At 38.0% G+C, this 13,045-nt stretch overlaps 4 protein-coding genes across 4 annotated transcripts; 2 read left to right on the top strand and 2 right to left on the bottom strand.

The window, feature by feature from the left end:
* Nucleotides 1–488: 488 nt before the first annotated feature.
* On the bottom strand, nucleotides 489–2,624 carry LOC9320949 (actin-11). The gene is made up of 5 exons (XM_021032616.1): nucleotides 2,509–2,624; nucleotides 2,222–2,291; nucleotides 1,694–2,087; nucleotides 921–1,534; nucleotides 489–817 (listed from the first exon to the last, which is right to left on the bottom strand). The coding sequence occupies exons 2-5, from the start codon at nucleotides 2,279–2,281 to the stop codon at nucleotides 752–754; spliced, it is 1,134 nt and encodes a 377-aa protein (XP_020888275.1). The 5' UTR covers nucleotides 2,282–2,291; nucleotides 2,509–2,624; the 3' UTR covers nucleotides 489–751.
* A 641-nt stretch (nucleotides 2,625–3,265) lies between these two features.
* On the top strand, nucleotides 3,266–6,418 carry LOC9320948 (metal tolerance protein C2). The gene is made up of 10 exons (XM_002884836.2): nucleotides 3,266–3,703; nucleotides 4,165–4,273; nucleotides 4,402–4,441; nucleotides 4,712–4,788; nucleotides 4,914–5,002; nucleotides 5,322–5,391; nucleotides 5,518–5,556; nucleotides 5,648–5,798; nucleotides 5,897–5,986; nucleotides 6,080–6,418. Exons 1-10 carry the CDS (start codon nucleotides 3,289–3,291, stop codon nucleotides 6,179–6,181), a joined length of 1,182 nt encoding a protein of 393 aa, XP_002884882.1. The 5' UTR covers nucleotides 3,266–3,288; the 3' UTR covers nucleotides 6,182–6,418.
* A 607-nt stretch (nucleotides 6,419–7,025) lies between these two features.
* Nucleotides 7,026–8,557, top strand: LOC9318833 (tetraspanin-6). The gene is made up of 3 exons (XM_002884835.2): nucleotides 7,026–7,663; nucleotides 7,958–8,274; nucleotides 8,429–8,557. The coding sequence occupies exons 1-3, from the start codon at nucleotides 7,172–7,174 to the stop codon at nucleotides 8,466–8,468; spliced, it is 849 nt and encodes a 282-aa protein (XP_002884881.1). The 5' UTR covers nucleotides 7,026–7,171; the 3' UTR covers nucleotides 8,469–8,557.
* LOC9318832 (GTPase Der) lies at nucleotides 8,557–12,850 on the bottom strand. The gene is made up of 12 exons (XM_002882720.2): nucleotides 12,384–12,850; nucleotides 12,204–12,262; nucleotides 12,015–12,107; nucleotides 11,638–11,931; nucleotides 11,148–11,287; nucleotides 10,539–10,626; nucleotides 9,959–10,147; nucleotides 9,702–9,863; nucleotides 9,286–9,479; nucleotides 9,045–9,195; nucleotides 8,772–8,940; nucleotides 8,557–8,700 (listed from the first exon to the last, which is right to left on the bottom strand). Exons 1-12 carry the CDS (start codon nucleotides 12,763–12,765, stop codon nucleotides 8,636–8,638), a joined length of 1,986 nt encoding a protein of 661 aa, XP_002882766.1. The 5' UTR covers nucleotides 12,766–12,850; the 3' UTR covers nucleotides 8,557–8,635.
* Between the last annotated feature and the right edge of the window lie 195 nt (nucleotides 12,851–13,045).

Here is a 13,045-nt window from a genome sequence, read left to right as displayed (position 1 = left end):
TATCTCCCTCCCTGTTGGCATTGTTTAAAGTGTTATGCACGCAGTGAATCTTGACTTGAGTCAACTTCTCGTTTAAGACCTACCTAACAAATGCTCTCTCTCTAAGTTTTAGGTTTTGGAATTTGGTTCATAGTTTCGACGGTTCCAATGTTTTTTGTCTGTTTGTTTGATGCTTCGTCAGAGTAAGTTATCAAGGTGTTCAATCTTCGTGAACCGAGCACATTGTAGGATATTTTATTATTATTATTATTACTGGCACTGTATTCCACACTGTGATAGTGAAGTGAAGCCGTGACAATGTTGATCATGTGGATGTATTAAAAATGCCGAGTTAATTGTAATTGTACTTGTTTTTGTTGGCAGATCACTATTCTTTCTCTAACTCCAATCATGTGGTTCGGCTTTTGATTCCTCTTTTTTAGAATTAGCTTTTTGTAAAGAACTCTGTCTTTCCCTTTAATTATGAAACCCCTTTAACAAAACTAAAATAAAAAGGCCAAATCCATTGCCTCTAGTTACATCTTTCTTTTTTTTTTCTCAGATTTCAGAGGGAACAGCAGAGGAAAAAATAGAAACTAATAAAAGACGATTCTTTAACAATTAGTAGCAGAAATACCAAAAGAGGAGGACAGCAAGGAAGAAATGTGGTGAAGAAACATAGAAAACAAAAGAATATTTTGCAACAAAGTCGATGAACAAAAGGCTTTACCAATACAGAACAATCATTCATCACTTTGATTCGAGCTTAATCTTAGAAGCACTTCCTGTGGACTATTGATGGCCCTGACTCATCATACTCAGCCTTTGCTATCCACATCTGCAGACCAACAACATTTTGTGTATTGTAAACAACTTTCAAGTGGGTAACAAGAAAAAGGACACAAAATTTGATATAAAAGTAACGAAAAACCGATTTTTACCTGTTGGAAGGTACTGAGTGATGCTAGAATGGAGCCTCCAATCCAGACACTGTACTTCCTCTCTGGTGGAGCAACCACCTTAATCTTCATGCTGCTTGGAGCCAAAGCAGTGATCTCTTTGCTCATCCTATCAGCAATTCCAGGGAACATGGTGGTTCCACCACTGAGCACAATGTTTCCATACAGATCCTTCCTGATATCCACATCACACTTCATGATGGAATTGTAAGTGGTCTCATGAATACCAGCAGCTTCCATTCCCACCAAAGATGGTTGGAACAGAACCTCGGGGCAGCGGAATCTCTCTCCTCCAATGGTGATCACCTGTCCATCAGGCAACTCGTAACTCTTCTCAACGGATGAGCTTGTGTTTGCCGTGTCCATCTCTTGCTCGTAGTCAAGAGCTATGTAAGAAAGTTTCTCTTTCACATCCCTTACAATTTCACGCTCTGCTGAGGTAGTGAATGAGTAACCACGCTCTGTTAAGATCTTCATGAGGTAATCAGTAAGGTCACGTCCTGCAAGGTCCAAACGCAGAATGGCGTGTGGAAGAGCATATCCTTCATAAATTGGAACAGTGTGACTCACACCATCTCCAGAGTCCAACACAATACCTGGAAACACACAAGACAATGGACAATGATTCCACAGCAACAAGGTCAAGAAAGGGTAGTTCTCAAAATGTCCACTTTCCTAATAAGCTGAACTTGAAGTTTGTTCAATGCATCATAGAGGAGTGGAATAAACAATGGTGGTGTTGAAGATCTTCTTACCAGTAGTACGACCACTGGCGTAGAGGGAAAGAACAGCTTGGATAGCGACATACATAGCAGGAGTGTTGAAAGTTTCAAACATAATCTGTGTCATCTTCTCACGATTGGCCTTGGGGTTGAGAGGAGCCTCAGTGAGAAGAACAGGGTGCTCTTCAGGTGCAACACGGAGCTCATTGTAGAAAGTGTGATGCCAAATCTTCTCCATGTCATCCCAGTTGCTAACAATACCATGCTCAATAGGATATTTCAATGTCAAAATACCTCTCTTAGACTGAGCCTCATCACCAACGTAAGCATCTTTTTGTCCCATACCAACCATCACACCAGTGTGACGAGGACGACCAACAATGCTAGGGAATACAGCTCTTGGTGCATCATCTCCGGCAAATCCAGCCTAAGGAATTGGAAACATATATGAATCACTCTTATAAACAGACACCAGCATTGTATCGAAATGAATTAAAAAAAGTTTTCAGATTTATATCCATAACAACAAAGGTAACACAAATTTTGAAGTATGTAAATTACCTTAACCATTCCGGTTCCATTGTCACAGACAAGAGGCTGAATGTCTTCACCGTCTGCCATTTTCTATATCCTTCAAAATGATTCCTCAATAACATTAGCATAACTGAACGTGAAATTAACCCTATTTCTTTTGCAACAAACAGAGGAATATAATCTAAAGATCTCCCAAAGAGAATTAAATTGAAAAAGCTTCATATATAAACAACAGGAACAATACTTGAATATTTGAGATTGAAATGATGAACTCAGGACGTTAAAATCGAAGAACATTGTGGAAATGTTATTACCTTAGAAGTTTGAGGGATCTCTGAGGAAACCTGGAGGGTGTGTCGTCGTACGTGTGTGTAGTTTGAGAGAGAAACGGAGCGAATGAAGAAGAGAATGTGAGCCTGAGAATTGAAGTTTAAAAAAGGAAGAATAGGCCCATAATAAATATTGATGGAGAAGATCTCAGCCGTTGATTCTGAAATCTCTCTTTGAACGAAGGAGGACCCCACGACCAGTCACGTTGTTGGTGGAAACAGCTGTCTTAGCTTTCTAAAGAGTAACTGACATTCATAAATTTATTTATTACTAATAAATATAATTTCGAAATTTGGTAACGTAACTGTAATCTCTCTACTCTGTAAAGTAATTTAATGGGCTGGAAAAAGTTCCTTAATGGGGACATCTACCTAAAACAACCATATTTAATGGGCTGTATAATGTTTGTTGCGTTTGATAAATATATACACTAACCCACGCATTTTTAACAAAATAATTCTTGTATTGGATATACAATTTTAGAAAAATTTGATATGATTTAAAACCACTATAAAAAAATTTGCTAGTAACAACACTAAAAAGTAAAAACAAAAGCCAATCAAGTCCATAAGGTTTATGTTGAAATATTTACATTTTTAGCATTCTTAGTAAAAAAAAATCAAGGCCATAAGGTTTAGTGCGATCCATAGCCCATAGGCATATAAAATTCTATATGGGCTTCGAACAGTGGCCCATTGACTTTTACTGTATAAGCTGAGTTTTTTTGTAGACGACTGTTGATTTTAGTGAAATTAAGATCAAAAATGGAGAGATCCATTTCCTTTAATCCTCGAGGCGATAACGAGCTCCCGAATGATCGCAGCAGTGATGTTGGATATGTTGCTAATGATCGGAGGCTTGCTTATTCTCGTTCGTTTCAGCAATCTCACGGTCCACGAACGCCGGCGGTCACGGAAGCAGCTAAGCCTTTTCTCGATAGGACGGTCTCGAGCATCGATATGCCGCCGGAGATTTACTCCGTTGACGGGAATGATGTGTTTTACGGGGAAGGGAAAGACGTAGAAATAGGAAAAGTATCTGTTTTGGATATGGTTTGGGAGATTTTTGGAGTACTGAGAAGTGGAAATCGGCAGATGAAGAGGTTGTTTCTGCTGATTGCGCTTAATGTCTTGTATTCTACAACAGAGCTCTCTATTGGGATCTTCACTGGGCGTGTAGGTACGATATCGTTTCAGTTCTCTTTTGTTTTAGGATTGAATCTCTGAAACAAGTTGTGATTACTTGAGTTCTTGATATTTTTGCCGAAGGAGAGACTTGGATGTGTTGAAGATGAAATATAACAGCTAAAGCTGTAAAATTTAGGTTCAAGTACTAAGTTGATATAATATTCTAAACTATGGATCTAATCCTCAGCGATAGTAGAGACTGTGCGTGTTCTGAGGCCTTTATTATGGGTTTTTAAGATCTGTTTTATGTTGCAATTGAGTCACACTAGAAAGGGTTTCACAAGCGTTAAACAATCTCCGGTTTCTGATGTCGTAGTTTGTTAAATGCTCAATGTAATAATAATTGGTGCATGTTAGAATTGGTTTGTTTAGTTCCCTGGTTCTTGGTCATTTTTCCGTATATACTAACTGTGCAACTTTTCTTTTTTTTTGTTGCTGTATGGACTGTTACAGGTTTGGTCTCCGATGCATTCCATTTGACATTTGGTTGTGGGCTCTTGACATTTTCTTTATTTGCAATGGCAACTTCAAGGAAGAAGCCTGATCATGCTTACTCATACGGGTGAGATAAATGTAAATTGATTGGCTCAGTTGGTGAATCCATTTTATGATCTATTTTTCTGCCGAGACTGTAATGTGATATTGCTGAAGTGGTTGTAATTTAGGCATCCTTGTCTTTTTTTTTCCCAGGTACAAAAGACTTGAAGTTTTATCTGCTTTCACTAATGCTGTAAGTTTTATCTGTTCGAGGCTTCTAAGGTCTAAGGCTTATGTGCCATGTAATATAATAAGTGTCGACAGCGTAACTCAGTGTTAACACTCTTTCCTTTACTGTTGCTGATATAATAGAGTAATTTTACAGCTCGTTGTTAAAATAATTTGGACTTCCATACATTATGAGGACCTTTCTTTTCGTTTTGCCTTCATTGTCTCATTCTCTGTAGTTAATCTTTCTGGTTAATACTTTGATATGTTTAATATTTGACATATGTGTAGACAGCTGTTCCTTATGTTCATGTCATTCTCCTTAGCTGTGGAAGCTCTTCATGCATTTATACAAGATGAATCAGAGCACAAGTAAGTTGCTTTTTCACAACTGGCATGCCTAGGAGTTTCTAGATATTTCTCTAGCACTTACTAAGTTTACAGTAATTGTTCCCTCTTGATCCTTATTGTAATTTATTGATATCTCCTTTATGTAGGCATTATTTGATTGTATCAGCCGTAACAAATTTACTGGTGAACCTACTAGGTGTTTGGTTCTTCCGGAATTATGCTCGTGTCAATATTGGTATGTACTTTCTGCTATATATAAACATGCTTAAGTTCTCGTTAAACCTGTATGAATTGCTGCCCATATGCTCTCTATATAATATAGCCTTTTCTGGTGGCTTGAGTATATTTCATTTGTAGAAATTGGCCACCCTTGTCAGTTTTGACTTTGAAGCCAAATAAGTAAGGGTGTTTGGTTAAGATAATCAGTACGAGAATTAGTTGAAATAGAGACAGCGTGATTAACTGATCTGGCACAAGACAATTCGTCCCTTCTATACATATTTAAAACCAGATTTTTTCTTGAATTTCTTTCTTACATTCATAATATGCTGCAGCCTACAGAAAAGCAGAAGATATGAATTACCACTCTGTTTGCTTGCACGTCATAGCAGATTCCATCCGCAGGTGTTGATTCTCTCTGCCTTTCTTTATCTCAAGCAGAATCGGAGAGAGCTAGATAGAAAAAAATGCTTCTTTCCTTTGAACTTCTATACAATCAACATGAATTTTTCTTTGCTACTGTCTTTTCAGTGCAGGTCTGATACTGGCATCTTGGCTCCTCTCTCTCGGGTAATGCTCGCTACCTTTGAGGAGCTAAATGAATATAAGTGTCTTCTTGCTTGACCTCTTACATTTTCCTTTTGCTCCTTGGCTATTTAAGGGTTGAAAATGCAGAAGTCCTATGTTTAGGATTGGTATCCATTACCGTGTTTATGCTTGTTATGCCACTCTTCAAAGCCACTGGTGGTGTCTTGCTTCAGATGGCACCCCCTAACATTCCTTCTTCAGCATTAAGCAAATGCTTGCGACAGGTTCGCTCATAAATTGTTCCCCAAATGTGTACATATTCCCTATTGTTGATCAAGCCAGGCTTCTCTTCAACTCTCTCTCTCTCTCTCTCTCTGTACAGATTACTTCTCGAGAAGATGTCATGGAGGTTTTACAGGCACGTTTCTGGGAGGTTGTGCCTGGTCACACTGTGGGCTCACTCAGACTCCAGGTACTCATTTCTCTCTTGTTTTTATATCGGTTAAAACATGAGATCACGCTAGGATGGAAATGAATGGGTTTGTCATTTTGGTATCGGTTTTAGGTGAAGAGCGGAATAGATGAAAGGCCATTACTGCAATATGTATATGATGTATACCATGATTTGGGTGTACAAGACTTGACCCTGCAAACTGATTACACTTGAGCTGCATCTGCGTCATCTTTGTTTTTAAATACTGATTTGAAGATTTTGGATGTATACTAGAGATCATGGTTCTATAGGAAAATATTTTTTGGTTTCAAGTTGTGACTTTGTTCGTGCAATCTGGTTTTGTTTGTTTTTCCATTTGTGTGTCTTTTCAACCACACAAGGACCACAACCTTTGTATTTTTCAAGTTTGTGGATATTTTGGCTCATAAATGATATGCAACTTGAAACAAATATCATTTGCTAAATGTGAAAGTAAAACATAAAAATACATAAAATATGAGCTGAGACAAGATTTTAGAATTCTTTCTTGTTTATACAATAAAAAGGAAGTGGGGGAATCGAAGGTCACATTATGCTATATCCAAAAAAACCTAAAATTCCAAGGAATGGGCCACTAAAAGCATCTTAAAAAGAAAATTCATCGATTACGAAATCATCGCCCGTCCATGTCTATATTATTCTTTGCTTACTCCTATGCTTCATTGAACATGTCACATTTATTTTATTCCACTTGTGTGATCCATTATACAAACCATGATTGCAGTTTTTGGACTAAAAGCTAGGAAATTATATATTGTTAGTAGGGCACTACTTGATTTCTCTTGGTTGTGGTCTGCTCTGTACCAACTCCAACGACAAAAACGTATAATATAGAACAATAAACAAGAAACAATTGTCCAAAAGGACACTTTTATTTGAAAAATATACGGTTTCAATGTTATTGTTTAATTGATTCAAATCAAGAGAGGACCAAAAGAATATGAGCATGAATCATCAAACCATTAACTCTAAACCTTTTCCCTTAAAAAATTCCCAGTTGATAAGAGAGAATCAAAAGCAAAAAGTAGAGTTAACCAATATTATATCTAGAAAGAAAGATTGTAAGATAAAGCTGATGAAATTCACATTGCAAGAAGAGAATCTGCTTACAAAAGAAAGAAGGCAGTGTTAAGTCTCTGATTTCTTCTTGATAACGTTACTATTATGTACAGATTCAGCAACACAGTTATTGGGGTCTTAAACCTCCTCACCTTACTAGCCTCGATTCCAATCATAGGAACTGCTTTATATAAGGCAAGAAGCAGTACGACATGTGAAAACTTCCTCCAGACGCCGCTACTTGTTATAGGATTCATCATACTCTTAGTATCGCTTGCGGGTTTCATAGGAGCCTGCTTCAACGTCGCATGGGCTCTTTGGGTATACTTAGTGGTCATGATCTTCCTCATCGCGACTCTAATGGGTCTAACGCTGTTTGGTCTGGTGGTTACGAGCCAAGGAGGTGGAGTGGAAGTTCCAGGGAGGGTTTATAAAGAGTATAGGCTTGGAGACTATCATCCATGGTTGAGAGAGAGAGTTAGGGATCCTCAGTATTGGAACTCCATTAGAAGCTGTATCTTGAGTTCCAAGACTTGTACTAAGATTGAGACTTGGACTACACTTGATTATTTCCAAAGAGACATGACTTCTGTTCAGGTAACATCCACTTTATGATATGATACATGCTTGCTTAACAAATTGCTATAGTAATCTAATATATTTCTTATCATGATAAACTAAGCCTTTGATTTTATTTGTTTCTCCGTTTCTAATGGCGTGTAAAGCAAGCATGTGATTAAAATTTTCTCTTTCCGTATGTGTTTTGTTGAGCCGTACGTTTGTGTTTTGAGAAGAAATTTAGTTTGTGCTTGGCGTAAATATAAATATAGTATTCTTTGCGAATAAAAGCCTAGTTAAGAGTTAAGACGTGACTAATACAAAATATTGCAGTCGGGATGTTGTAAGCCACCAACGGCGTGCACGTACGAAGCTGGAGTAGTGGATGGAGGAGGAGATTGCTACAGATGGAACAATGGAGTGGAGATGTTATGCTACGAGTGCGATGCTTGCAAGGCTGGTGTTCTCGAAGAGATCCGTCTCGACTGGAGAAAGTTATCGGTTGTCAACATTCTCGTCCTCGTCCTCCTCATCGCGGTCTACGCAGCTGGTTGCTGCGCCTTCCACAACACTCGCCACGCGGCTCATCCTTACCATCCATCTGATGATAACCGGATGACCAGAGTCCGTCCTCGTTGGGACTATTACTGGTAACCTACCTCGCTCTCTCTCTTACCAAATGCTTACTCGTAAAATGAAAGATTTGTTACAAAATTATACTATATGATTTACAGATTTTCATCGTTTGATCCGAATTGAGATCTTCCAATATTTTCTTTTGACAAAAGCATTATTTTTTTACAGGTGGAGATGGTGGCACGAAAAGAAAGAGCAGCTTTACTGAAATCCTCATCGGCTTTTGTTTCTTAAACATTTTCTTTTTAGCAAACTGAGATTAAGAAAACACAAAGATGAAAGATGCTGATATTAAATTTCTTTTTAGTTATAGTTTTGAATATATATTTTGATGGTAATTATTTTTCAATACAACAAAAATTACATCGTCCGTTCTTATGTTCTTTTGGTTGCAAGATTTCTCTGGCGTGTAAGACCTGCCATTCTCATTGTTCCTCCACCTGCAGAATTTCCCTAAGTTATACAAATACTACTTCAAAAAGAATTAAGACTTCATGCTAAAAACTCGTACCTCCTCCATTTTTGTCAGATCTTTTACGGCTGCGCCAAAGTAGCCGAATTGGAGTCCCAGCAAAGCCTGCATCAGTGCGTAGCTGCTTCTCCATATACCTTCTGTACGTATCCGAAAACAGCTTTGCGTCGTTTACAAAGAAAACAAACGTCGGTGGCCTTATTGCTGCCTGCATTATACAAGCATTTTATATACTTACAAACAAACCCGAAAAGCCTCTAAAGCAATTTCCTTTACTGCTAATAGAAAACATTGGGACAAAGTTTTTATTACCTGGGTGCAATAGTAAACGCGGCCTCGCTTGCCTCCACGGGTTCTTGGAGGAGATTTAAATGCAACTGCTTCTCTTATCACTTGGTTCAATATGGCTGTACTAAGTCTTCTTGACCTCTCCTTTTGAACCGTCGCAGCAGCAACCACAATACTACATTTTAATTATAAAATATTCAACAGATTAAGTTAAACCGGAGTGTGACATTGAAAATAGTTTTTGAATCATTTGAGGGAGACTCACTTGTCAACACTATGGCCAGTTATTGCGGTAGAATAAACAATAGGTGCCCATTTGAGGGAACGGAGCTTCTCCCGAACATCGTCCTCGTAATGTGCTGCAGTCTCTTGGTTTTTGTTTGGTATTGTATCCCATTTGTTTACAACAACCAGACATCCTTTCCCTTCTCTTTCTATTCTTTCTGCAATCTTCAGATCCTGTTTTCCAATACCATAACCATTAAGAAACGAGAAGAAGATAAATTTCACATGAATACGAAAGTTTATCATTAAATTTTCTAAAACTACAGTATGTCAGTAAAAGTGTTGTTGGGCAGGGAAATAATTCTACTGTATGGTTAAACTCTGTCTATACCAAAACTGCATGCTATACAATTGCTAATGAGAAACATTCATCAGTGTCAGTTACTAGTGAGATACCTGCTCTGTTATGCATGCCATGGCTTCAATGACAAGGGCAACAACATCAGAACGACGAATTGCTCGAAATGCACGATTCACTGACATGGCCTCTGTAGTGCTGCCTGATGAAGCCACAGATGACTTTTTCCTGATCCCAGCTGTATCTATAAGCCGAAACTTCTGCAACACAGTTCATAATCATATTCAGGGTTAAATGAATGGGTATTCACCGAAAGTAAGCCACAAAAAAACACAACAGAGAACACTGAACGAACCTCCCCATCTGGTCCGGTAAATTCTGCATCTATAGCATCACGGGTAGTTCCACTAACAGGGCTAACTATTGTTCTATCCTCTCGGACAAGTGCATTTAAAATGCTACTTTTGCCAACATTTGGCCGACCAATAATTGCAATGGCAGGAATGTAGTTTTCTTCTTCCTCCTCTTCGATGTTCTCCATGATCTAGAAAAATCATTGAATCATATGGGTGCAACATATGTAAGAAAAGGTTTTGATATTTGGTTTCTCATTGAACATACTTGTCAATGCTACTCGTCAACGCTAATTATTTAAAGGAGACGTACTTGTCAATGCTATGGCCAGTTATTGCAGTTAAATAAACACAATGGGTGCCAAATAAACATATTCAAAAACGCCTTAAGGTCTTTGATAAATAGGGGATGAAATTTCAGGGTGTATATGATGTAGATTAAGCCAAACCTTGAAAAGATTTCAGAAACAGTATACTGTGATACAGAATATGTCCATATAAAGATATCATAATCAACTATTTGCCAATATTTCATATTCCTGCACAAACGTTTTTCTGAAAGAAAGAAAGGCCATTACAAACCTCGATTTTATTTAGCCCAGAACAAACAAGATCAAGCAGCTCTCCTGTTCCAGTTCCCGACAATGCAGAAATAGGGATAGGTGTGAACCTGGAAATTCCACCATGAAATCAATGCCACATAATTTGTAAATGAAAACACACAAAAATGGACAGAAGCAAAGTAACTAAAATGTTAAGCATTGCAAGTAAAACATTTTATCTCCGGCTAAACCATAGCTACCAACCTACTCACTAGCATTCAAAATAAAGGTGAAACATCAAAATAGACACTATGATGAGAGAAAGTTCTGATGTGTACAAGTTCGCCAGGTCCATAAACTCATCATAATAACAATACTAGATTCACAAATTAGGAAAAGATTATTCTCTTGAATATAAACACTGACAATTAAGAAAGTAACAAATATTCAACTCATCTAATGAAAAGTACCAAATGACGTTTGTCCATGAATTCTATTTTTGTAGACAGTTGAAACACTAAATGAAAAGCTATCTTCAAAAGAGAATCACTCCTATTTTCAGCACGTTCATATCCTTAAACCACACCCCCCAAAAAGAGCCAAGTTTGTGCGCAAACATGATTCTGAAGTAGGATGAAAGTGAATTTACCCTAGAGACCAAAATTCCGAAGCCTGCATGAGTCCTTTACGTGGTGATTCACATTTGTTTACCGCGAGAATGATATACTTATGTGAGTAGTACTTCCGCAACCAGTCCGCAATTTCCACATCAGCACCTGATGACCCTGCCTGCATAGTACCAAAATCATTACCACATATCTATGACATGGCATGATAACCAGGAAACACTCAATTGGGCTTTACAGTAAAAGAATTCACAAAATCAGCTTGTTATATTTTAGATATAAGTCACAGCTTTCTTGAGTATTTGGTAATATCTTCCATTAAACTGAAAATCTAAAGAATATTTTGGTTATAACCAACTCCCACCATATTCATAGTATAAGTCTAAGAAATATAATACAGCAACCAAATTACTTTTTGTTGCTGGACTTTGTTTTTCTGGCAGGAAAAGAAAAGCCTAACAGGGAATAAGGCAAAGACAGAAAAGTTAAGGAGATAGAACATAAGCACAGAACCTGGCCATCGACAACGAAAATAATGACAGCTGATTCATCGACAGCTGCTGTAGCTTGTTTCTCAATCATGGAAGGCATCCTTGCAATAGCTGCTTCCCTAGAGCTTAGTGGAATACCTTCCATCCCAATGGTGGTTGATACATTCAGCTCTTCCATGACACCAGATGGTGACTTTGAAACAGTCATAACACCTCCTGTGTCTACCACCACAAATTCTTGATCACCCCAATACGATCTACCGTACAATCGATCCCTAGTAACTCCTGGTTCATCCACTACAATAGCTCTATTCTCCTGCAAATTGTATTGTAAAGACAACTTATATGAATGGTAAGGATAAGTATCAAACTGAAAATTTAAATGTCAGCAAAACTTACCCCAACAAGACGGTTGAACAATGCTGATTTGCCAACATTTGGCCTTCCAACGATCGCAACTCTTTGGAGAAGATGCTCTGGTATCTGCTGCGTCTGGAATTTTTTTTATTTTATAGTCATGTCAGTAATTTGAAGCCTCATCGTCGATAAACTAACAAAGAAAAAAACTCAAAAAGGAGCTTGACTAACATTTTTGGCTAGCCTTTTCCCTTTTCTACGAGTTTCCTTCCCCTCAATGGTCTCATCCTCTGGAAACATCAAACTATGATCATCATTCACAGTCTTTGGTAGCATCAAGCAGTTTTTAACTACCGTTAAGACCAATACATACAAAGTAAACACTGGCAATAAAAGCAGGGAAGAAATTACCGAGTTTGAGCTCGCGAGACAAAATGGTAGCATAATCTCTCACGATATCTCTCGCTTCTTTCTCAAGAACGGAGATATCGATGGAGTCGTCTTCGTCATCCGAATCATCAGCGTAGTTGTCTTCAGCATATTGGTCGAATTCTTCGAAATCTAGCTCTTCTTCAGCAGAGGAACCATCCAGAGTTGCTGCAACAAGGAAAGGGAAGCGAGAATGCGAGTGTTGGTGAGTGTAAGAGAGAACTGAGAAAGATGGGATAATTGGAGAAGAGGAAGATGGTGAAGAAGTCAATGAAGATGAAGAAGCTAAAGGAGAAGAAATCCTAGAAATTGAAGGAATGGTGAAGAAGCATCTGGTTGTCAACGAATCAAGTAGACTCGCCATTTTTGGCAGAGAAGAAATTGCCAGAGGTTTATCACTCACTTATCTTCTGGGTTTTTAACTCTTTATCGTTTGATGGATCCGAAACCGGTTCTTCTGGTTTTGATTAAAACCGGACTGGACGAGAAGGATTTGAATCGGTTCAATTAGGAGAGCCAGATTGATTTCGGTATAAAATCTGATATTTACGGGACCGAAAAGTTTGACTGTCTTCTTATTATAATCTGCGTTCAATCGTTTTGTTACTAATTTCGTTGTAAAGGTTTGTCTTTTCCGAATCTAT

This window comes from Arabidopsis lyrata, assembly GCF_000004255.2.
Source record: "Arabidopsis lyrata subsp. lyrata unplaced genomic scaffold ARALYscaffold_3, whole genome shotgun sequence".
Taxonomy (NCBI): Eukaryota; Viridiplantae; Streptophyta; class Magnoliopsida; order Brassicales; family Brassicaceae; genus Arabidopsis; species Arabidopsis lyrata.
Note: the sequence above shows the minus strand (reverse complement) of the source record. Positions and strands in the feature narration are given on the sequence as shown.

Coding starts and splice junctions, on each gene's coding strand:
- LOC9320949 (XM_021032616.1), bottom strand. CDS start 2,281: ATGGCAGACGGTGAAGACATTCAGCCTCTTGTCTGTGACAATGGAACC. Junction 2,088..2,221: donor ATGGAACCGGAATGGTTAAG/GTAATTTACATA, acceptor CCAATTCCTTAG/GCTGGATTTGCCGGAGATGA. Junction 818..920: donor CACTCAGTACCTTCCAACAG/GTAAAAATCGGT, acceptor GTTGGTCTGCAG/ATGTGGATAGCAAAGGCTGA.
- LOC9320948 (XM_002884836.2), top strand. CDS start 3,289: ATGGAGAGATCCATTTCCTTTAATCCTCGAGGCGATAACGAGCTCCCG. Junction 3,704..4,164: donor GATCTTCACTGGGCGTGTAG/GTACGATATCGT, acceptor GGACTGTTACAG/GTTTGGTCTCCGATGCATTC. Junction 4,442..4,711: donor TATCTGCTTTCACTAATGCT/GTAAGTTTTATC, acceptor ATGTGTAGACAG/CTGTTCCTTATGTTCATGTC.
- LOC9318833 (XM_002884835.2), top strand. CDS start 7,172: ATGTACAGATTCAGCAACACAGTTATTGGGGTCTTAAACCTCCTCACC. Junction 7,664..7,957: donor GAGACATGACTTCTGTTCAG/GTAACATCCACT, acceptor AAAATATTGCAG/TCGGGATGTTGTAAGCCACC. Junction 8,275..8,428: donor CCTCGTTGGGACTATTACTG/GTAACCTACCTC, acceptor ATTTTTTTACAG/GTGGAGATGGTGGCACGAAA.
- LOC9318832 (XM_002882720.2), bottom strand. CDS start 12,765: ATGGCGAGTCTACTTGATTCGTTGACAACCAGATGCTTCTTCACCATT. Junction 9,864..9,958: donor TTACCGGACCAGATGGGGAG/GTTCGTTCAGTG, acceptor ACTGTGTTGCAG/AAGTTTCGGCTTATAGATAC. Junction 9,196..9,285: donor ACTGGCCATAGTGTTGACAA/GTGAGTCTCCCT, acceptor ATTAAAATGTAG/TATTGTGGTTGCTGCTGCGA.